Source organism: Pristis pectinata, chromosome 5 (genome assembly GCF_009764475.1).
Source record: "Pristis pectinata isolate sPriPec2 chromosome 5, sPriPec2.1.pri, whole genome shotgun sequence".
NCBI lineage: Eukaryota > Metazoa > Chordata > Chondrichthyes > Rhinopristiformes > Pristidae > Pristis > Pristis pectinata.
This window is the reverse complement of record NC_067409.1, coordinates 106,123,842-106,149,032: the sequence shown is the minus strand read 5'-3', so window position 1 is coordinate 106,149,032 and position 25,191 is coordinate 106,123,842. Positions and strand designations below refer to the sequence as shown.

Sequence of the window (25,191 nt, the reverse complement as noted above, 5' to 3'; positions counted from 1 at the left end):
TTGTACAAGTGAAGGACTTTCATGTCTTAAAGATATTTTGAAGAAAAATTAATTTATATTAATTGTGCCTGCCCATCTTCCATGATATTTTGTTAGATACTAAATTTACTTTTACAATTACCTTTTATTATTCTGCAATGAACAAAGCATAAATTGCAACAAAGGCCCACAATATGTAATGCTTGATATTAGAAAATACTTTTATTTTACAGTACTCCAGATGAAAAGGCAAATAACAGTTATTTTCTCTTTTTTAACTAGTCATTTAAGTATAGATTCACTTTCACTTACTTTGCCTGAAAAGCGTTGTTTGTTCCTCTGTGATCAAGATCATGGCAAAGGCAACCCACCATCAAGGCTAAAATTTCAATATCAGTCAGAATTTCCCGAAAACCAGCAGTCTGAAGGAAGGATATTTGACAAATAATTAATTTTTTTATTCACTAATGTTTCTTCTGAGGTATGTTCACATGAGTAGGCAGACAGGCAATTTATACTGATTGAAAAATTATACCATTGTAATATGTTCAGTCTCATGGACAGAAGATTGCCCACTTCCAGAAATTCTGTGGGACTATTGGCGTAAGTCAATTATAAATGAATTAAGTGTTGTGTAAATCTATGCAGTGGTTCTCAATTTCCAGAGGATGATTATCCACAAGCCGCAGGGCGGTTGTGGACAAGTAAATGGAGTTGGGGTGAAACATTGCATGTGTGTAAAGGTGACATTTTATTCTACTCCTTCATTGCTGCATTTCCACAGATAAGCAGTGAAGATAGATGAACAATATTTGTATCTGAGATCTGTCCTTTTAACAGTGACCGATGCCACTGGATGTAGTGACTTGCTGGATATTATTTACAGGGGTTCCTTGCAGTAGTTGGCACAGCACCAAGTACATCCTTAACAATATACGTCAGCAGTGGGATATCAATTTCACTGATGCTCAAAATTTTGGGGATTAACCTCACAAATTATGAGGCTAACATACAGACCAGCTCATACAGACCAACTTTCTCCATCTTGCTTCCCCTTTCACCCCTCCATTGATCTGCCCCTGACATTACTAGCCTGGAGTTCCACAAATATTGATTCCAACAGTTGGATGTTCCTGCCATTGCTTTCCAATTTTAATCATTGCCAGGAGCTAAAAAAACTCATCAGATATTCTCCATCCCCTGTACTCGACTAATATGGGCCTTTTTTTTTACTGGAGATGTGAATGGACCTAGACACAGGAATAGTCAGGAAGCAGTCTGCTTCCGTAGGCTATTGGATCAGCATTTGGAAGAAAAAAATTGCAAGGCTGTGGTGAGGGAATGGAAGCAGCTGCACTGCTCCTGCCCCAAGGGACTCAATGACCAACTAGTTTCATGTGATTTCAACATTTTATGATTCTATGATGGAAAGAAGGCCATTGATGCGGGAGTTGAAAATGGTTGGGTTGAGTAATTCTTAAAGTCTGGCACTATAATGACTATCCTCTAATGATAGCAACTTTGCATCTCACTAAGTCTCAGGTCTCCTAGAGCACGTAAGTCAAATACAACCCCAACTTCAATTACATTCATGCTAGATGAATTTCATTACCGACACTAACAGTCCTGTATCCTCTTTCATTCCTAATGGCACAACTATCACCAAGTTCCCTGCTTTGGGGACCACCTTGTGGCAAGGCAGAGACTGGACTTTTTGTGTTGGTAATGAACAGACTGCCTTATGGAGCAGCACTCAGCGTTGATGATAAAGTGCCGATCTATTTCCAAGTCAAGAAGAGACTTGGAGAGAAGCCTGCTGATGGTTGTCCTAACATTGCCCTGTCCTTGGTGGTGTGGATCACAGGTTTGGGTGGCTTTGTCAGAGTGGCCTAAGTGAGTAACTGCAGTGCATTTTGAGGAGGGTATACACTGCAACCATACTGGAGAAGGAATGCTAAGGCCAGTAAATGGGGAGCCAATTAAGTGGACTGCTTTGTCATTGACAGTGTGGAGCTTCTTGAGTGTTGTTGGAACTGCAATCATCCAGACAGTTGCCAAGCTACCAATTTGTGCCTTGTAGAAGGTGGAAAGCTGTGGGGTATCCAGAGATAAGTTACTCATTGAAGAATACCCAGCTCTGACCTGCTTTCGTAGATATGGGACTTATGACTTTGGTCAATGGTGACCCAAAGATGTTGATGGTGGGAGACAATGGCAGTGGCACTGAACATCCAGAGTTAGTGTTGGCTCATGCTTAGCAACAATCAGAAACAATATGAGAAAATAGATGGACTGGTTATAAGATTAAAAATTAATGATTTTGTAATTGAGAAAAGCACTGTGCAAAATAGAAAATTTGTTCCAAAATGGCCAACAAGGCTCATTTATGGAAATTTTATCAAAGTGTACCAATTGTATTTCATTATCTAATTGTGTAGTGTTTCCTTACTCCAAACTGCTAAACTGGTGTTGCCCATAGCATCCATTATTTATTTAGCACATCAAATTATTAACTGTCTTACACCAGCAACTTTTGGTTGAAATAACCCAGGTCATGGAATTAATAAAACAGTTAGCAATTATAACTCACCCAGCTAATTAAGACATTGTAGCGGCTGCTACCGCGATGTGAAAGCAAGACACTAATAGGTGGGCTGCAGAACAAAAACTGATTTATTTTCCCGCCTTGCGCGGGCCTTTTAGAGGAACGGTTCCCACCCACCGAAAAACAGAAGTGACATATGCGCTACGTCATCAAACTTTTCCCGTGTGCGGGTTCTCCCCGTCGCTCGGGGAAGACGAAGGCCCAACGCCATCTTGGGCCTTGCTGCTCCGACGACGCGCGACCCAACCGCCGAGATGGTTCACTTGCTCAGACGGTGAGTCACTACACAACAACCCACTCCCGCACCCCCCCCCCCCCCAGAACCAGCGATATGGTCCCCAAGGTTCGTGGGCTGTGCTAGCCATTGCTTAGGAGGTCGGCCTCTGCGTCGCAGTGTTGGGACCTCGACTGGTTGTTGTAGATCTAAATGGGCCGGTTTGAGGCGGTCCGTCGTGAAGACCTCTTCCTTGCCCCCAGTGTCCAAAATAAAGGTGGACCCATTATTCCTGATGACCCGGAACGGCCCCTTGTATGGTCATTGCAACGGTGCCCGGGGTGTGTCCCTGTGAACGAAAACGAACTTACAGTCTCGTAGTTCCTTGGGCTCACAGGATGGGGCTTGACCATGCCGCGAAGTGGGGATTGGTGCCAAGCTGCCGAGCCTCTCGTGCAGTCTTTCCAGGACTGCCGTGGGTTGTTCCTCTTAGCCCCGAAGGGCGGGTATGAAATCCCTTGGGACGACCAGGGCTGCACCGTACACAAGTTCAGTTGACGAAGCGTGGAGATCTTCCTTGGGGGCAGTGCCCAAGGCAGTTCGTCGACCCAGTTAGGAACTTTCAGGCTGGCCATCAGGGCTGATTTCAGATGGCGGTGGAAACGTTCCACCAACCCATTTGATTGAGGTTGGTAGGCCGTGGTGGTCTGCAGCTGCGTCCCTAGCGTGTTCGCTAATGCAGACCAGAGGCTGGAGGTAAACTGGGTGCCCCTGTCTGAAGTGATGTGGGCCGGAACACCAAAACGTGGAATCCAAGTTGTGAGTAGCGCTCGGGCGCAGGAATCAGTCATGATGTTGGATAGAGGGGTCGCCCGGTCCACAATGGTAAGGAGGTACCAGGCTCCTCTTGAAACTGGCAGAGGACCAATGAGGTCGACGTGGATGTGGTCGAACATTCTACGGGTAGGCTTGAACTGCTGGGGCGGGACCTTGATCTGTCATTGGCTTTTTGATGTCTGGCAGTGCGGACAAGTCCCGGCCCACTCACTGACCTGTTTGCACAGGCCATGCCAGACGAACTTGCTGGCGACCAGTTGAACAGTTGATCTGATGGACGGGTGTGCCAACCCGTGTACCGAGTCGAAAACGTGTTTCCGCCAGGCTGCAGGAACTATAGGGTGGGGTTGACCTGTTGCGATGTCGCAAAGGAGGGTCTGCTGACCTGGACCAACTAAGAAATCTTGGAGCTGCAGGCCTGAGACTGTGGTTCTGTAGCTGGGCAGTTCGTCCTCGGCTTGCTGTGCGTCAGCCAGGGCCGTGTAGTCAACACCCAGGGACAGGCTGTGGATGGTCGGTCTGGAAAGCGCGTCAGCAATGACATTGTCCTTTCCAGAGACATGTTGGATATCCGTTGTGAATTCAGAAATGTAGGACAAATGTCGCTGCTGACGAGCTGACCAGGGATTGGAGACCTTGGAGAAGGCGAAGGACAAAGGCTTATGGTCAGTGGAAAGCGGTGAAAAGCCTGCCTTCTAAAAAAGTACCGGAAATGCCGGGACCGCCAGGTACAGTGCTAGAAGTTCCTGATCAAAAGCGCTGTATTTCAGTTCAAGTGGTCTAGGTGCCTGCTGAAAATGCAAGGGTTGCCAACGGCCTTTGATTAGTTGTTCCAGTACTCCAACAACCGCAGTGTTTGGATGTGTCCACCATGAGGGCGGTTTGGGACATCTGTCCTAGGGTGTACCAGCATCGCGGCGTCTGCCAGGGCGTCCTTTCGCCTTAACGAAGGCAGCCGCAGCCCTCGTCGTTCCAGGTGATGTCCTTGCCCTTGCCAGACATCAGCGAGAACAAAGGGCCATGATACGGGCTGCTGCAGGGATGAAGCCGATGGTAAAATTTTGACCATCCCCAGGAATTCCTGAAGGCCTTTGACCATGTTGGGACGGGCAAAATGGCAGATAGCGTCTACCTTGGCGGGTAGAGGTGTTGCTCCTTCGCTGGTGATTCTGTGGCCAAGGAAATTGATAGAGTCTAGTCCGAATTGGCACTTGGCCGGGTTGATAGTGAGGCCGAAATCACAGAGATGGGAGTACAGTTGGCGGAGGTGGGAAAGGTGTTCTTGGTGGTCACGGCTGGCAATTAGTATGTCATCTAAGTAAATGAACACGAAGTCCAGGTCTCGGCCTACCACGTCCATCAGCCACTGGAAAGTCTGCGCGGCGTTCTTAAGGCCGAACAGCATTCGAAGGAATTCGAAAAGGCCAAACGGAGTGATAAGTGCAGCTTTGGGGATGTCATCAGGGTGGACCGGCATTTGGTGGTATCCCCGGACGAGGTCCACCTTGGAGAAGATGTGGGCCGCGTGTAGGTTCGCCGCGAAGTCCTGGATGTGAGGGATGGGGTAGCGGTCCAAGGTGGTGGCGTCATTCAGCCTGCGGTAGTCACCATAGGGCCTCCACCCGCCAGTGGCTTTGGGGACTATGTGCAGGGGGGAGGCCCAGGGGCTGTCTGACCTGCGAACGATCCCCAGCTCCTCCATGCGGCAGAACTCTTCCTTTGCCAGGCGGAGCTTGTCTGGAGGTAGTCGTCATGCTCGGGCATGAAGGGGTGGCCCTGTGGTAATGATGTGGTGTTGTACCCCGTGTTTGGGCATCGAATTTGTAAACTGAGGTGCCAAAACTGATGGGAACTCAGCTAGGAGCTTGGTGAACTCGTTGCCAGACAGGGAAATGGAGTCCAGGTGTGGGGCTGGTAGTCTGGCTTCTCCCAGGGGGTAGGTTTGGAAAGTTCTGGAGTGCACTAGCCACTTCCCTCGCAGGTCGACTAACAGGCTGTGGGCCCGAAGGAAATCGGCTCCCAGGAGTGGCCGGGTGACGGCGGCAAGGGTAAAGTTCCAGGTAAAACGGCTGTCGCTGAATTGTAATTGAACTGTACAGGTACTGAAAGTCCGTATCGTTGTGCCATTTGTAGCATTGAGTACAGGACCTTGTTGCCTGTTACGAGCGTCGCGGCTGGTCAGGGGCAAAATACTGACCTCTGCTCCAGTATCGATGAGGAAACGACGCCCGGACTGCCTGTCCTGAACGAATAGGAGGCTGTGTTGGCGGCCAGCCATTGTAGCCATCAGCAGCGGCTGGCTCTGGCGTTTCCCTGAAACTTGCAGGTTGGACGGCATCGACAGGCCTCCATGCCCCACCTCTGATGGTAGAAACACAGCTGGTCGCCAGTGTCATCATCTGTGTTTCTGGAGTGTGGTCGCTCGGTTGCTGGGACTGGTTTAGGTAGGCGTTGGGCTCGCGGCCTGGCGATTTGGCCGACGGACGACCCGCTCCCGCGTTTGGCCTTCCACAGGACATCTGCCCGGGCGGCTACCTCATGTGGGTTGCTGAAATCGGCGTCGGCCAACAGCAGGTGAATGTCATCGGGTAGTTGTTCGAGGAAGGCCTGTTTGAACATTAGGCAAGGCTTGTGTCCCTCAGCCAAGGCCAGCATCTCGTTCATTAGGGCTGATGGGGATCTGTCCCCCAGGCCATCGAGATGAAGCAGGCGGGTGGCACGCTCACGACGGGAGAGGCCGAAGGTCTGAATAAGAAGGTCTTTGAAAGCCAGGTACTTATCCTCCTCTGGAGGAGACTGGATAAAGTCTCCAAACTGGGCGGCTGTCTCCTGGTCCAGAGAGCCGACCACGTGGTAGTACTTTGTGGAGTCGGAGGTGATCTGCCGAAGTTGGAATTGTGCTTCAGCCTGATCGAACCAAACGCTGGGCCGAAGCATCCAAAAGGCGGGCAGCTTGAGTGCCACTGCATTGGCTGCTGCGTCGTCGTCCATTGTGCGGTTCCAAAATCCGTTTGGACCGTTGGGATCACCAATGTAGCGGCTGCTACAGCGATGTGAAAGCAAGATACTAGTCGGTGGGCTGCAGAACAAAAACTGATTTATTTTCCCGCCTTGCGCGGGCCTTTTAGGAGGAACAGTTCCCGCCCACCGAAAATGGAAATGACGTATGCGCTATGTCATCAAACTTTTCCCGCGCACGGGTTCTCCCCGTCGCTTGCGGAAGAAGAAGGCCCAACGCCATCTTGGTCCTCGCTGCTCCGACAACGCGCGACCCCACCGCTGAGCCGGTTCGCTTGGTCAGACGGTGAGTTGCTACAACATCCTTGTGGAAATGAAGTCATGCAATTTATCAAGTTGTCTGTATCAAACAAAACCTATGAGTACTTATTTTAACATATTGGAATCAATCGGTGCCTGAGATAATAAAGGATTTCCCTCTTAATCATATCTTCATTAACTGGTGTCGTCTACTTCATGCTATAATTTACATCCATAGTCTTTATATCTGTCTAACAAGATCTGACTTACTGTAATCATTGCAAACATGCATTGAGCAACATTAAATGCATGACGCCAGTTGTGGTATGGAACTGCACGGTAATTTTTTCTCACAGTAAGCAGCCAGCGACACAGAACCTGGAACACCACAGAAATTTGTATGCATTAGCTAGTTCAGATGACAGTTAATATATAACCAAGACAAATCTGTTTTGCTTTTTAAGTATTGATTTAGAGTACAATATGTTGCTTAGAGGGAAATCCTGAATTTTGATTACAGATGAGGTAAGAGTTTATATTTCCTTGAGTTTTGAATTTTTTAATAATTTAAAATTTGGAATTCTAATTCTCCCTCTAAGTACTGTTCAGAAAATAATTACCAGCTTACAGTGGGGTATGATAATGAAGTTTAGTTTGTGGAAGGCTTGTAAAATAAATTAATCAAGTTAAAAATATTGCTAAATTGGTAGGCAGAGAAATTCAAATGGAAATATTAAAAGCACAAATTTACAAGGTATCACTTTGTCAAGAAAGGAGAGAAGGAACAGAGCTCCAATTTTAACTGGGGAACAGAAAAGGGAATGCGATGATAAAAATGTGGCTAGATATTCACAACCTCCAGAAAAATGGAGGGCTGATCCACAATAACCATCAGGCCTTATTTGCATAAAATTTCCATCTTCCTCAGCTAATGTGTCTAGCTATTGGTGATCAGGATTCATATATAAAATCAAAGGTTTGGCCTCAGAACTTAGGGAGAGTAATGCAGCAATTCTTCAGTACCACAATATACTGTCAGCCTTGAACCCTCTGGAGTTTAACTGAAATCCATGACCCCTGATTCAGAAGTGAGCCAAGAATGACAGCTTCAGTCACAGAGAAAAAAATCAAGATGCAAATGGTCTCAATGCTTTATCCAAAGTTGCCAAAGATTTGGTTTTGCCATATTATTAATTTCAAAGAAAGGCAATTTACTGGAGATCTATCAAAAAGTTATCATTTCACTTAATGCCATCTTGTGAAAACAAGCAAAGATTCTTCAGACTTCAGCTGAAGTTAAAGAGGCCTGATAGATTCTACAAAGAAAGAAGTGGCCAGCAGGCCATAAAGATCTCAGCCAAAACCATCTTATAGGATAAGAGATCATATAATTAACACATACAGATGGATTGGATTTATAACTGGCTTTGTAGTCCAGTTTGGAATTTAGAGCCATGTCAATGCTGTCATTATGATGAGGAGGCTTAACATGTGTCAGTTAATCATCCTCAAGACACTTCGAAAGTTCGCTTCATGATAAAGATTATATTAGATCTGCTGTTGTTGTTTCACTACCCTAGAGAACCAAACATCAGAACTAATGTTCACAAGCCAAAACCAGCAGTAACATGAGATGTATGGTGGAACACGGACAGCTGGATTGTCTTGTTTATATCCCTCACAGGCATCCAAAATGAATGAGAAACAGTCATAATCCAAACAATAGAATTATTTTTGTTTACAATGAAGGAGAATGACTTCTGACAGCACTGGACTAAGAGTCCCTCTTGCACTCATTACTGAAGTGCAGGATTATCTGTTTATTCAACTTGTATCTCCTCTTTACCTGGGATTCCATCTACATAGGACATATTTCTCAGAGATGAAAAGAGCATCTCCTGCCTTTCTGGGATTTTAGTACTCAGTGAAATTTTATCAGAATGGAACTTATGTGGCAGCATTTATGGGTAATTAATATGTTTCAGTTTCATGAAATTTAGATCCATGTCACATCATGTGTAAATTATTAATGCTACTTTTGCAAAAATTGTTAAAGTTCATTTCTGCTAGTGTTAAACAGCCAGAAAACAGTTCCATAAAAAATGCTACTCATAAATTGCACTCATCCCAAAAATTTTGCAGAATGCAATTTGCAGTTAGATTGTAAAATTGTTTTTAATAGAGTAGCAAAAGTATTTTTATTTACCAAACAGGATGATGGCATATATTTACCCTTTTCATTCTTTACATAAGGTTTACATAAGGTTTTATCTTGTGCGAAGTCTGAACTGAGGCAGAGTCACCGTATATGAAAATATAAAGAAATCTGATGATGGAGAACGTAAAATAAAAGCAGAAAATTTTGGAAATACTCAGCAGGTCAGGCAGCATCTATGGAGGGAAATGAACAGTTGATGTTTTAGGCCAAGATCCTTCATCAGGACCCTTCATTCTGTTCGGTCCTCTGTGATCTCTGTTCTGCAATCCCGATGAAGGATCTCAACCTGAAACGTCGACTGTTCATTTCCCTCAATAGATGTTGCCTGACCTGCTGAGTTCCTCCAGCATCTTGTGTTCATTGCTCCAGATTCCAGCATTTGCAGTCTCTCTTGTGTCTCTGTGTAACATTTCAGGTCATCTACATTACCTGCAGCTTAACAAGCTTCTTTTGTCACCTTCCCAGTTCTGACAAAGAGTCTTTGACCTGAAATGTTGACCCCTTTTATCTTTCCACAAATGCGGCCTGACTTGCTGAATATTTTCAGCACGTTCTGTTTTTATTATAGCCATTGTACAGCTTGGGCAGCTGCTCAGTGCAGCATCAGATTTTCTGAACAGCAGGCACATGTAATTAGCAAAGGTTCAAAGAATAGCACTGGTCTTCGCCAGCAGCAGATGAATAAGATGGGTTCGTAGCTCACATTTTAAGGGATGAACCCACTTAATTATGTGTTGCATGTTTGGCCAAATATTTTTTCACCTATTCAAAAGGCTCAGAACATAACAGGAAAATCTGGCAACACAAGAGATTCTGCTGATGCTGGAATCTGGAGAAACACACAAAATGCTGGAGAAACTCAGCAGGTCAGGCAGCATCTATAGAGGGAAATGAACAGTCGACGTTTTGGGTCGACATCCTTCATCGGGATTGCAAAACAGAGATCACAGAGGGGGAGCAGTGAGAAAGGGCCTCACAGAACTCCCATCGAAGAGAGGAGGAAAACTTCCTTGGGGTAGGCAGACCTCGAAGAGACTTTGCAGTGGAGCAGCAAAACAGAGGCACAAGCGATTCTGCAGATGCTGGAATCTGGAACAACACACACAAAATGCTGGAGGAACTCAGCAGGTCAGGCAGCATCTATGGAGGGAAATGAACAGTCGATGTTTCGAGTTGAGATCCTTCATCAGGACTGGAAAATTTGTCAGTGTGCAATATTAAGGCCAATGTTAGGAGTTAAGGCGGGAGTGTGAGAAGGAGAGGCACTGGACAGACACCAAATGAAAGACAAGGGGGACATGTGGAATAGACTCACTGGTGTGAAAGGAGAATGCAGCAACTGAGCCAGTGTTACCATGGATATGCTCTGACTTGCCTGTTCCTTCTATCCTGGATCAAAGAAACACTTTGACCTAACCAGTTTAATACTTACTTTGTATCCTTCCGTGTTATGGCTTTAAGTGTAGTCCTATCTCAGATGAAGTTATTGAATTTAGAGGCTGGCTACCTGATCTGACCCTGATGGGAACTGTCAGGTTCCAGTATCAGAAAAAATTCAAGTCCGCCAGCTCTGATCAGATTTGGATGGGGCATAGCCAGGTTAGGTTTAAATTTATCCCCAAACTGATCGCCGATTGGATCCCGTTCCAGCTGAGTGAGTGAACATTGGCCCCCATTTCACAGGACAAAGGGGAGAGAGCTGGGAATCTCATGATCCTGCCTGCTGGACCTTATTTTACCCCAATTGTGGCAAGAAATGTAGCAATGGAAAGCTACAGCCAGGCTGCAGTGGGAATGGAAGGGGAGAGGGCAGACCAGTACTGGGATGTAGGAGGGATTGACTCTGGATTGTGAGCTTGGTGAGTGGCCAGCTGACTGCAATAAAGATTTACTGAGGACCATGGGGGGACTTCTGTTCATCCTGGTCTATAACAGAGAACATAGAACACTACAGCACAGTACAGGCCCTTTGGCCCACAATGTAGTGTCGACATTTTATCCTGCTCTAAGATCTATCTAACCCTTCCCTCCCACATAGCCCCCCATTTCTCTATCATCCATGTGTCTATCTAAGAGTCTCTTAAATGTCCCTGATGTATCTGCCCCCACAACCTCTGCAAGCAGTGCGTTCCACACACCCACCACTTTCTGAGTAAAAAAACTTACCTCTGACATCCCCCTTATACCTTCCTTCAATCACTTTAAAATTATGTCCCCTCGTGTTAGCCATTGTTGCCCTGGGAAAAAGTCTCTGACAGCAGTGTAAAAGTGCTAACCTGTTTGACTTAGTTGTTACCTTTTCCACAGCCATTGGAGTCTACAACTCCGCCTGAAGACGGCAGGATATACATCTACCACAAAACTTTACTGCCATAAAAATGTGCACCTGAGTTCCAGATTAGGTCATTTTTTTGTCATAGGTGATTAAGATTCATCTCATTCATTCTATGCATTCTATACTTTAAACTGGGCCTACCAATGAAAAGTTAGTGCCCCAGCCTGCCAGATCATGACCTTAAAATAACTTATCACAAGGTACAAGGAACAATAGTTTCATGGGGGTAGGGATGATGGAATAAAGATGAAGGATGCAGCCCTCAATGAAGCAGAATAAATTAAAATATAGTTGTTGATCAGGAACATTTTTAAAGAATGTTTTGGCTTGTCACATTGACTGTTCCATGCTACATATAATTCTCTAATGAACAAGCAACATAGTGCATTTGAGTCGGCTACTAGAAAGACAAAAATAGCTCTTGATAATCTGCACTCATTTCAGCTCCCTGTCTCATGCTGTAGAGAGGTACTGGGTTCTCACTGCCACCGTCCAACTGAGGCTCCAATTGTGCTGAAGGGAGTCTTTCAAGCACCTCATGCAATTGAGGCATTCAAGACTTAGCCTGAGCAAGGATTACACATGATTCTTTAGAAAACCAAGCTACATATTCCCAATATTATATAGCTTGTCCGAGGGAATTCTGCACACAGAGGAAAAGCCCTCTTCTACTAAGAGTCAGCAAAGCTTACAGCAATTTTCTCAAGTTAACTAACAAGAGAACATTTAGATGCACACTTCCACTGCCTTAGAGAACTGGTTGAGTGGGTAATATATTAGTTGACTTGGTTGACTGTTAGTTTAGACTCTGCCATCAGTTTTATGTTATCAGCAATGGCTCATAATTAGTGAAAATAAACATGTGCACTTTAGGTTAAAAGTAGGAGACAGTCTACCGAAGGGTGATTCCAGATTACATGTGGTGGTCTGTAAAATGGCAGACTGAACATCTCCCACAACATCTGATAAGGGTCATTGACATGAAACACTAACTCTGTTTCTGTCTCCACAGATGTTGCCTGACCTGCTGGATATCTCCAGCTTTTTTCTGCTTTTGTTTCAGATTTCCGGCGCTTTACACGCTCCCACACATGTTCTTCCTACCTCATAATCTACTTTGAATTTCTGCACAATTCCCAGCTCCATGAACATTCTCAGCGAGGCTGTGATCATTCCATCGCTGTCGAGGGAAAAATCATTGAAGGAAAAATGAGCAATTCCAAGCTCACTCACTGTAGGAAGTTTGGCAGCCTGTTTAAAAGTACAAAACAGTTAAAGAGCAGAAAAAGGAAGAAGGTAAAAAAACACTATTTCATCCAATTCTCACTTACAAGTAGTGCAGCATACATTAATGTTAAAACCAGTAGAATATTCCATTCTCGTCATAATATCATTGCCCCGAAGTTCAATAGCAACCTCAGCCTACCCTGCTACCAGTGGTGAGGTTTGAGGAAACCAGATATTGGACCTTGAATCTTATCCTCCAACTGACACCAAGGTGGGAGGAGGCACAAGAAGTACACTTAAGCCAGATCCACTGTTAGCTGATCTCCTTAGGGGAAGTGAGTGCTTGAATCAGGGTCTTGGGGACTTACGGACTTGGGGAATCACATGGACTTAGGTTGAGTGATGGGGTTCAGGGAGTGTGTGGGGCTCACAGGATTACGTAGGGCTTGGGTTAATGATGGGGTTTAGGGGTGTAATGGGGCTTGGAGGATTGCATGGAGCTTGAGTAAGTGATGGGATTCAAGGGAGTAAAGGGAATCAGAGAATTGCCTGGGGCTAGGACAAATGATGGAGCTCAGGGGAGTGTATAGGACTCAGAGGATGCCTGGATCTTGGGTGAGCAATAGGGCTCGGGGAATTACATGGGGCTCTGAAAGGGAGTGATCATCTCCAAAGGAATGGAGAGGGGACCTTAAGAAAAGTGAGGACCTCAAGCAAGCATCAAAACCCTCATTTGCATTTGCGAAAAAAACAAGAGCCTAATTTAGGGGCACAGGCAAAAGACTTCTTTTGTTGCTTTTATCCAATTCAGCAGATGGAGTACTCGGATAGAGTGTAATTTCTATCCATCATTTCGGAAAAGTAGTTGGTGGTGTGAAGATGGAAGTCATGTGATACAATATCTTTCTACTGCCGGTGATCACTGTACACTGATAATGACATGATGTAGTCAGATATAACACAAGTTATTGATATTAAAAGGTGAAACAGGAACTAAACTGGTGCAGTGCAGCAGTGCAAACAGAAGATGTTGAAAATATTTTAAAAAGCTTAAAGGGCCCTGAATCCCTTTTGGTGATTGGGAAATGTGGGTGTGCTGTACATGAGAAAGTAATCGTTAAGGGAGTTACTGTGTGGACATTGAAAAGAACAGATGTGTTCGCATTCCAACAGATTTTGATATGAATATACGACGATTCCATACTCATTGCATTAAAATTTTAAATTTCTCAAAGTTTTAGTTTTATGAAAACCTTACACTATCATGTTGGTAGTCATTGTGTTCAAAAGATCATAATACATTGTACATCATAATACATTAATTAATAAATTGCCTTCAGTTCTGTGAGCTTTAACTTTAGTTAACAACCTCTTTTGGGGGATTTTTTCAAAAGTTCCTGGAAGTCCATATAAACATTTCACAGAGATATTCTCTTTACTGCTTTAGTTATATCTCAAAAAGCTCGATAGTGTTTATCATATATAAACCATCTTTTGTAAATCTATGCTGGTCTTCTGTGATAACTGATAATTTTGAAGGTCACTAGTCACTCTGCCCTACTGCAGGCTGATGTTAGGATAACTGGTGTAGAATTCCCTGGTTTCCCCCTCTCTTAAAATAAGTGATGTTTAATGTTCCAAGTTAAAGAAGCATTTCCTAAACAAAGAGAGTTTTGGAAAAGTATAGGTAGATCATCAGCAATGTTCTCACTTAATTTGGAATGGAAACTGCTCCTAGTGATTCATCACTCTTTTATGTTTTTCCCATCACTGTTCAACTAAAGCTCATGAGTCTTTGTCCCTAATTTAATATTAGTTCTCTCAGGATGTTCAGAATGTTTTTATCTTCCTCTGCTGTAAATATTGGTGCAAAGTAAATGCAGATAAAGTGCATCCTCTTGTTGAACTCTGAAACTTCCCTACCATGTGGTATGACAGGCTTCAGCAGATGTGGAGGAAAGCTGCTCAGATTGATGCTCTGAATGTTATGATGCTCTTGTCTGATGACCTCTGGGTAGCCATTGCATTAAAGTTTGCACCACCTGCACAAGTGCGACTTGACAAGGGACACGATCCAGATGTTGGGTACTAGCTGAGGGGGCAGCAACAAGCCCCATGGTCTTTGACTGGAGTCCCAACTTTCGGGACCCTTTTCATCGTCGGCCCTCACATGAATATGTTGCACTCTGCTGCTATCACTCTGTGTAGATCAGTGAAGCACTGCAGAACTTCATTAAGCTATCTGATCGACTATTTAAAATGTGTTGACATTTAGTGTGTGAATGGCCATGGTCAAGGCATGCAGAGGCTCGTATGACTGCATCAATTGATATTCCATTCTGCACATGGAAAGAAATAAGCCCATGATGCCCTGTGATATCAGCTCCCTCAAACCTAAGCTGGATCATTCCTATGGGCAGCCTGCAAAGAATGCTCTGCAAATACATTGCAGATTTTCCGCCACCCAAACAGCGATTACCCTTTCTACCAATGCATCCCTGAGGACAGCATCTGTTTCTGGTTGAATGGAGCTCGGAGATGGCTGTGCCTTCTCACATGGACTCTACACTGTTGTCCCTGAAACCACCATTTGCTTTTGTTCAATTATGCAATTCCAAAGGAAGAACCCATTATCTCCCTAACTGGTCCCTCAGAAATAGAAGCATTTGAGCTGGTTCAAGATAGACATGAGTTCTGTGGCTGTATGCCCTCAGAAAGAATCATCTTCTCTGAGGAAACAACACTCGTGAGGTTCACTAACTGCTGCTGTCAAACATAATGGCCTCGTGGATGATAAAAGATATGGATTAGTATTGGAAAGGTAAAAATGTTGCACAGTATTCTGAAGAGGATTACCTTTCACTGATTTGTAACATTGAATAAGTACCTTTTGATATGTTGCATGTATTGTGCGCATTATATTTCACTTTGTCACTCAGTAACTCCCCAGTCTCCCCACCTCCACTAGCCAAGAACATAAAGTATCAGTGATCTCCAGAATTTTCCCCTCACCAATGTTAATGGTGTGATTTCTGGAGGCCCTTCTCTTGCTCTCCCTAGTGTTTTGCTCTTTCGTCTCTTGGAACAGGGGAGAGAGCAGACGTAAAAATTAACAGAGGAATGTGCCCAACTAGAGTCTACTTGGTGAGGGTGACTGTCAGGGGGAGGCAATAAGTTGTATGTAGAGCAGACCACGTGGCAGTATTAGATATATAGATGGGTGTGGAGGGGTTTAGGAAGTATACAGAAAGAAAAGGATGTGTGTTCATGAAGGAACTGTCTATGAGGAGTGAGTGAAAGGATGGTGTAGGTCTTACTAGGCACAGTGTCGTAAGAGGGCAGCAAGATGTGCCCATCTTGATGTGGGGAAATGCACATCTGGACTCGCTTTTACTGATGTGGATAGCTCGTTCATGCACTTCCTACTCTGAACCCAGGAGTGTAATACAATGTTCCTATTACTGACCTCCTGGCTCACCGCCAACCAGGACATCTTTGTGGGAGCAGCAGATTTCTTCCTCCTGCTTCTGTTGTTGGTAGCATCTCTATCCAGCTCCTCAGTGACCTCAGTGACACATCATGCCATTAAAAAGGAGTGCAACCTTTGTGTATTGTGAGTCTATCATCAAAGTTCTTTATCTCTTACTTCTAACCCCTTTCTCTTTTAAATTATTTCTTTGTATTCATTCTTTACCTACTGAAATTGTGTTTGTACCATGTGATTCCTATCGTGTCCACTGCGGCATAATTGATGCAAAACCCAGAAAGAAAGTGATAGCACGGAGCCTGCAAAAAACGCCATTGAACCTATTGCCAAATTTCTTATGCGATCGTGGACCATGCCACTCCCATCACTTCCAGTTAATATCGGGACGTGAGTGCATTGAGCAAATTTTCCCAATGGATTAAAAGATGTTTTGATTTATCTATTTAGCAGGGATTTATTTAACAATATAATCAATATACTTGATTATATCAGTCATAAGACTGTAAAAGCAATAACCAATTAAAGTATTTTAGCAAATTCTATAGAATGAGCAGTGATGGATTGATGATCTGTTTTAAGATGGATCCTTAGAATGGAAATATGATTATGAATAGAATGCAGTAGAGTTTGTCTTATTGCTTTTTCACCAAATCCAGCAATAGTAAAGCAGAATGAGAATTTCATTCATATGTTTAATATTACAAAGAGAGAATTTATTTTATAAAGGGAAGGAGATGAATTTAAATTTGGAGCAATTTACAAACAAGCCTTTCATTTCATTTACATCAGTTCAAAATAAATCAGGATTAACAATCTCATTTTAGTGTTGCACGACATGATTGACATGGATGTGGAAAAAAAATATTGTCAAGGGCTTGTGCAGAATTTAAACTTGGCAGCTTTTGGTGGGGCATACGTATGCATGCTTAGCAATTTGACATTAGTGTGTGTAATGTATGTGTCAGAGCTGGTCTGTTTCAGATTATAGGGAAAAGATGAGATGGCGGCGGGGAGATTGGGGGTACGAAGAAAAATCGCTGGGAGGATGGCAGCGAGGGAGAGAGATACAGGGTGAAGTTAGATCGTCAGAGAAGAGGGATTACTGAGGCAGAAAGCAAGATTACAGGGAGAGATCACAGTGAGGAGGAGAGTCAGGGAAAAGGGATTGCAGGGGAAGAAGAGGAAGGGACAGAGATCACAGGATAAAGAGACAATAAAGTTGGAAGCATTTGCTGAGGGAAGATTGGGGTGGAAGAAATGTCCTGGTAAGTGAGTGAGGAGAAAGATCTTTTAACAAAATAGGAGGCCATGCAGCCCATCAAATCTATGCTGGCTCTCAGAGCAATCCTATCAATCCAATGCCCAATTTATTCCCCTGTAAACTATGCTATCGTATATGTCCATAAACAACCCCTGATTCCCCTCACTCCCACCTACATTTCATTAGGATGTGGAAGGAAACGGAGAAATCAGGGGAAACCCATGCAGTCACAGGGGGAAACGTGCAAATTCCAGGCAGACGAGTCCTAGGAATCAAGATCAGATCCAGGTTGCTGGAGATGTGAGACAGCTGCACTACCTGCAGCACCACTGCAGAGAATATGTTCAAGGGATGTTTACCTGAGTTGTCTGCATCCTCCCTGGTTTTGTTCATCTCCCACAAGAACGGATGTAATGCTGGGCCATACTTACAAACGGGATGCTGTCACTGCAGCTGTTGGGTTCCTAAACCCAGGCAAGCGATACCAGAGAATTTACATAGAAATTGATAATAAAATCTTTCTACGATTATACTTACAGACTTGCCACGCTAGATGAGATTATCTTCTGACCACAGACCAACAGCAGTCAAACTCGAAGTAGGCATGCTTGTCAAGATTGAAAAAATTCACATACTTCTTCAAATTTAAGCCTCCCTCATCCCCCCATCCAGTCTTCTCTAACTCATCATGGGAGCTGGGGGGTTGAGGGGGGGGAAATAAATCCCCATTCCCAGCATTTCCTTTATCTTTTGCCATGAGTGTAAAGCAAGTGATAATCCCTACCACTGAAGTCAATAAATGAGAATGAGGAGAGGTGTAAAATATGGATTTGATTCATAATCAAGTACTTTGCATAATCACCTAATGTCAATATTCTATCCCCTTGCCATTACTCTCACAGGCTGATTTTAAACTTAGTTCCAAATATTTTACTAATTTAGAAACTCTCAACACCTCCTTCACTTTGAATGGCATAAGACTTGACAGCAAAACATAAAATTTCCATAAAATTATCAAATGGCCCACTTTTAGAATGGCAAAGTATTTAACACCAGCCCTAAAGATCTGTTCAAAATTCAACTCTGATTGATATTTTATCTGCAGAGTGACCATCATTAATAATGAGCTGTTGAGTCCATAAAAGGACATAGATATGGCATTCTCAACTTTTCCAATGTTATGCCATGAAATGGCTTAAAATTACTAGAGACAGGTTAATAAAAGTAGCTGGTGTGCTGTGGGTACTCATAACTAGAAGAACTGTGCATAAAGTGATGTCCATAATACTACCAAAATAATTGATGATATCATTAAATGACATTATTCGATTCTTGAACTTGTGTATTTCACACAAATGACATTGCCAATAACTAAACATTTGCTCTTAATATATACAACTTGTTTATGAGAAATAGCTATACATAAAATAATTGCAATAATTTATCAGTTTTGTGATTAGAGTAATTTATTTCTCACAATACTTAACATTTTACTATACAGCATAAAAAGTAGACATTATAGCAACAGCATGCACAAGGAAGGTAATATGCAGTAATTCTTTGTGTAATAGGGGAATGCAAGCCTTAAATTCATCCATTTGCTTTTTTTCACTGTTAGTGGGTTTTATTACTTTAATAAATAATCGGCACTGACCACTCTCTGGTATTTGGTATTATTCATGTGGCAGCAGAGAGTCAGCAAGCGAATGCATTGCATTTAATCATAGGCTTCCAGATTTATAATCAACAACCTGTTTACTAATTTATAAACCTAGTCACGCATGTTGATATATAAAACATCTTGTGAATGAAATTCCCAAGATAATCTATTATTAAACAAGGGTTCAGCACAATTGAGTAAAAAAAAACACCGATAGCACGCATGCAAGTATTGATTTAATATCTCCATAAAAAAAGGTTTTATTTCAGAGGGACACATTTTCCAGGATTTAATGGAGGATGTTATTAGAGGTGCCAGTTCAATGGAGGTACTATTGGAACTTGTGGTAGGGTTATTTCATGGGATGTGTAAACGAAACAGTTTACCTTCAGTCGATCAACCTCTACTTTTGAGCATGTTGCATGGTAGGACAGCAACTGAAACAATAAACCAGAATAAGTCGAACCTGAATTATATAAAAGTGTACAACAGATGGTAAATGAGATCAAAACACATTACTGCATTACTTTCATTTTAATTACAAATTCATCTTGTCAGCATTACAAAGCAAAGAATGGCAGTTTTAAAAATTGTTTTTCCACAGTGGCAATGCAATTGTGCTCTTCAGCACACAAAACTGAAAAATGTCCCAAATTTTTATCTGTGTATCACTTTAATAGATTCAAATTTTAGTCTGAAGAAAACAAAAACAGTTCCACCCAGTCTATTTTAATTATATCCTAATTAAAAACATTCTTTTTTTATGGGCTATGTCAGGAAGAGAGAAGGAGGGAGTAAATCCTTCTTCATGGCTGCTCATTCCTCATTGGCACTGCCGACACACACTGCAGATCTGTGTGCAGCCAAGATCTATGAATAAATCAAATTACAGCTTGAAATCAAACCTCTTCAGACTTCGGGAACAACAGAGTGAAATAACATTTTTACTATGTGTTATTTTTCTCATGAGCTAAGGGTGATAACTCGATGTTTATTCCCCAGGGGGTTTCAAAGATCTTCTGCCAAAGTTGTGGTAGAAGCTTGGTAAACGCAGGAGACATTCAGGGCCAACATACTGAAATAATCAAACAACTTGCTCTGCATGCAAAGAAGGCTGATGGGATTCATGATCTCTTCAAAGGCATTGTCTTACATACAGAGCATGGTATTTAAAACTATGCCAAATCTGCAACTAGAGAATAACCACCCTGCTCTAGACCTTTGCCTGCTGCAATGCAAAATGAGGAGAGAGTGCAACAATCGAACAAATTTTATGTCATTGCAGTGAACAGCAAAAATTTAATATTCCCTCATTTTCTCGTGCATCTGTTTGGAGAACGAAGCCATACTCTTTCTTTCCCTACCATGCTTACATGGTGCAACGTGATGGCTTCAGAAGCAGAGGCAAGCTGCGCAGAAATGGTTTCTGGAACTCCCACTTTTCTATCACCAGTTAATTTATCACAGGAACATAGGATTAGGAGTAGACCATTTAACTCCTTTTATCTGTTGCAATATTCACAAAAATGATGGCTGATTTGCAACCTAACTCCTTTTTCCCACCTTTGTCCTATACTTCCTAATATATTTGCAGTTAACAAAAAAAATCACTCAAACTCAGATTTAAAATGAACAAATTATCTAGCATTATCTTCTGTTTGCCAACACTAAGTTGATCCAAACCATTACCACATTTTGTGCATTTATTTCTTAATTCCATTCTTGAAAGGCCTGTTTCTAATTCTAGTTCTAAACATACCAACCAGCAGAAAAAAAACGTTTCTCTCCGTCTACCATATCAATAACCATTAATGTCTTCCAGTGTTTGATCCATCATACTGCAATCTTCTAAATTTCAGGAAGTCTGAGCTCAGTTTGGAAAATCTCAGCTTGTAATTTAACTCTTGTATTCCATGTAACATTCTGTTAAACCTACATCGTACTACCCTTAAGGCCAGTAAATATTTCCCAAGGTGTGTTTCCTAGAAATAAAGATAGTACTAAGGTAATATCAGGTAGTACTATCAGGTACTATCACAAGAGTTATGCATTATGTTACTTGGTACGTGGCACTTACCAGGTGCACGTATAGATTTAACATGACACATCACTCTTGTAGCACACTCTTCTAAATACAAAGGCCTGCATTCCTTTAGCCTTTTTGATTATTTTCATGAGGTACATACATAAAAAAACTCTAACCATTTCTGACTTACTGCCATTTAGAAAGCACATTGATGGATTCTTTTCAGATCCAATGAGGATGGTCTTGTACTTGTCTCCCTTGCTGCATTTTATCCATTTACTTTGTCTCTTAATTTATCATTCATTCCTATCACCATTTGAAGGAGCAGCTTAGTCCTGCATTTAAGACCTGTTGGCATCTAGAACCTGTACAGTTGTAGATGAGATGTACATGGACTCACGTGAGCACTGTAATGAACATTCCATAGAACTGGCCATTCTATTCTTGCACTGCATTGTTACATCAATTCACTCATACCTGAGCTGGATTCTTCCTTTGTCTGTAATTGTGGACAAACTATTTGGAAGTCCAGCAAATATTTTAGATTTTCTCATTTTCTTTTTTCAATTGATGGCCTCCTGGGTATGACACGTGTCCAGCTTAGCAAAGCTTAGAGAGAGCCCACTGATTCTCCACAACTTCACATGTGAGCTCCCAGACGAAAACCCATTATCTGCCAAATATATGCACTGAGATGTGAGCACCTGAGCTGCTGCACATCTTGCATGCGTTCTGCAAAGGAGCACTTGCAAAATGAATCAGCTCCTCCAAGGATGCATTGTTCATGGTCCACTCACTATTTTGTACATATGAAGTCTCTGCCAAAGGGAAAATACACGAGTTGATACTGGCAACTTGAGAATGTTGCATCATCTCATTAGGAAGAGGATCATATTTGTCTCACTGTAGAAAGCAAGTCAACAAAGATGAGTGTTGCATGACTTGCAAATTGCTGACATTTTACTCTGGCACTAGGTAATAAGGAACCCCATCACCTTACCTTTGATGGCAAGGATGCAAGCAGACTTAGCACTGAGTTGGTATAGCACCAATTAGTGCTAGCAAGGAGAAACTTCCAAGGTGAATTTATCAAGCTAGATTCCTGATGATGTTATTCATCAATGCAGATTCAGCCATGAGTGACTCCCACATTAATTGTCTGCATTACCAGTTTTAGAAATTGCCTTAATATAATGAAGAGGTAATGTTGAATGTCAGCATTATGGAAAACAAATCTTCTTGAGACATTCTTCTCAGTATATGCTTTTAGGGTCCATTTTAAGCAAGAACCATGATATTTGTATCAAATACATTTAATGTATAATTTGGTAGACACATATTTGCAAAGTCATGGGCAGAAAGTCTTGACAGCCACTACATTCTTCCAGTGATGCACTTGTAGCCATATCCTATAGGGTCACCTTCAAAAGGAGAAGAGGCCACAACGATCTCTGAGGAAGTACACCGACAATGTCTTCAGGAGCTCCATTCACTAAGTGGGTGTACATCACATAGCAATAATCCCATAGTTTGGCTGGACTGAGCAAGTAGCAAGGACTGGTGAGTGTCTGCCAGGTCCATGTAATGTTGGTCCATTTCCAGATGTTTGGTTTTATCAGTCTTTGTAATATCTAACAAAGTCTCGGTGAGGCCTGCTGTTGGCAATAAATTACTCTTCTTGGGATTGAAGTAAGTTTTCATGAGGCCAGGTGCCATTGATAAGTCTGTCTCCTTACTGACTTTGATCGACTCTGAACCACGACCGCTTCCTGCCTCCTCCACAGAGAGACTCAGTTCAAGGCAGGGAAGTGATGGCATCACTGCTGCGGTTTCGGTTGCCGGATGGCAAGTCTTTAGCTGGTACATGTTGGGGGTCACTTGGTCAAGCTCCCACTGGATGTTCACAGCATCAGTGCAGGCATTGGTCATGGCTTTGATAGGGAAGCACAGGTAACTTCCGCTACACTTCAAATAGATGCCCCTATTGATATAGAGTACCTGGGCCATGGCACCTTGGTTGTTGAACCTCGTACAGTCCTAGTTAATAACACCCTGTTTGAATGATGACCCACCAGTGTGAGGTCTAGCTTAAGACATGTTCCTTGGCAATATGTCCACAGAAGATCTCCCTTTGTCCTCGTCTGCTGGCACTGTCCTCTACTGTCTCTGCCTCTTCAGCCTCCTCCACTTCCTCCTCCTGCTGAGGTTTTTCAGGTAAGGATTAAATTCTCATGATGATTAAATTGTGAAGTATGCCGTAGATGAGGACAAAGGATCCAGATCACTCTGGCGAGTTGAGCAGGTTCCCCTAGAGTGGTGCAGACATTAGAAACATCAGTTGAGGAGCCCAAGTATACTCTCCATGAATCTCCTCATAGTCCTCTAACATTCAGGAGCAGAGACAAGGGTAAGAAGCCAGGGAAAGATAAGATATCCTTCATTCCCCCAAGAGGCAGCCCTGGCTGAAATATTGTATGACTAAAAACCTGTAAAGAAATGAGTCACGTGAGCTTCTTGGAAACATGGCATGAGCCATGACAATTTTGTTCACATTATGTTCAGGGAGTGATAGACCTTGCAGTTTTGTAGCAAATTACACCATCCTTGAAATTTCTGACAACTTCTCTGATCTTGGATAAGACTGTGATGGGTTCCACCCTGCAGTACCCAGAGTGATGTACTGACTGACCATACCTTTATGCCACATCCATTTCATGTTGACATGGAATTAAACTGCTGCTGAAAAATAGTGAAAAGTTATAGGTATGTACCTTATACTGTATGTATTTGCATAAAGTAATGAATTAATGAGGCCACTCTACAAAATACGTGATTAGTCTCAACTCGAGGTGTCCAGGGAGCAATCATTGCACCATTGACAGCATCTACAGGAGACACTGCCTCAAGAAGGCAGTATCTATCATCAATAATCCCCACCATCTAGGTCATGCCCTTCCTCCCCACTACTGTCAGGCAGGAAGTACAGAAGCCTGATGTCCACACCACCAGGATCAGGAACAACTACTTTCCTACAACCATCAGGTTCTTGAACTGACCTACACAATCCTAATCCTACCTCAGCAATGAAACATTACAGACCACCTCTTGCACTACCATGGACTTGTCTCTGATTATGTGGTTGTTTTTGCACTAATGTCTTGTTTTTGAACAGTCTCTTTTTCCCTCTCTCTTCACTGTCTTGTACAATTTCTGTATAATTTATGTTTTGTATGTTGTCTGTACCCATATACCTGTGATGCTGCTGCATGCAAGTTTTTCATTGTACCTGTACCACACTGTACTTGTGCACATGACAATAAACTCGACTTGACTTGAAACAAGTCTGAGGGCAGCTCAACCAACTTCCTGCATCCTTTCACCTGGTCGAGTTTTACTGGCGCAACTAATCTGAAAATTCATAATTAAAGTCTTAACCAAAGGTCTTGATTCATAGGATATAATAAATACCTACAACTCTAGCATCAATCTTATTAAGACTATAAAATATAGGAGCACAATTAGGCCATCTGGCCCATTGAGTCTGCTCCACCATTCAATCATGGCTGATTTGTTTTTAACCCCATTTTCCCGCCTTCTCCCCATAACCCTTAACCCCCTGACCAATAAAGAACCTATCAAAATATGCCTTAAATACACCCAATGACTTGGCCTTCACCACCCTCTGTGGCAATGAATTCCACAGATACACTGCCCTCTGGCTGAAGAAATTCCTCCTCATCTCAGTTTTGAAGGGATGTCCCTTTATTCTGAGGCCTACTCTCCTACTAATGGAAACATCCTCTCCACATCCACTCTTTCCAGGCCTTTCAGTATCTGCTAGGTCTCAATGAGATCCCCCCTCATCCTTCTCAACTCCATCAAGTACAGGCCCAGAGACATCAAACACTCCTCATTTGTTAAGCCTTTCATTCCTTATTAGTCTAACAATCAATAGACCTGAGCTATTTATCCAGACATCATGTTCAGATCCCACCATAGTGTTGTCAAGATGTCCTGAAAACACAAGTGTTTCACTATATTTCTTAAAGAAATATTTGATCTCATCCCCAGCTTGTTCTAAAAT

The 25,191-nt window shown here is 42.8% G+C and overlaps 1 protein-coding gene across 5 annotated transcripts in view; it reads right to left on the bottom strand.

Moving 5' to 3' along the window:
- Positions 1 to 25,191, bottom strand: part of LOC127570393 (dual 3',5'-cyclic-AMP and -GMP phosphodiesterase 11A-like) — a 189,228-nt gene that overhangs the window by 62,664 nt on the left and 101,373 nt on the right. For all 5 annotated transcript variants that reach the window (XR_007956358.1, XM_052015935.1, XM_052015933.1 and 2 more), the window contains 4 exons: positions 19,468 to 19,518; positions 12,551 to 12,697; positions 7,164 to 7,271; positions 292 to 401 (listed from right to left, as the gene is read on the bottom strand). Coding sequence is in view for 4 of the 5 variants with exons in the window: in XM_052015935.1 (XP_051871895.1) it covers positions 292 to 401; positions 7,164 to 7,271; positions 12,551 to 12,697; positions 19,468 to 19,518 (416 nt within the window). In the remaining variant the exon portion in view is untranslated. The remainder of the gene's footprint in view (positions 1 to 291; positions 402 to 7,163; positions 7,272 to 12,550; positions 12,698 to 19,467; positions 19,519 to 25,191) is intronic.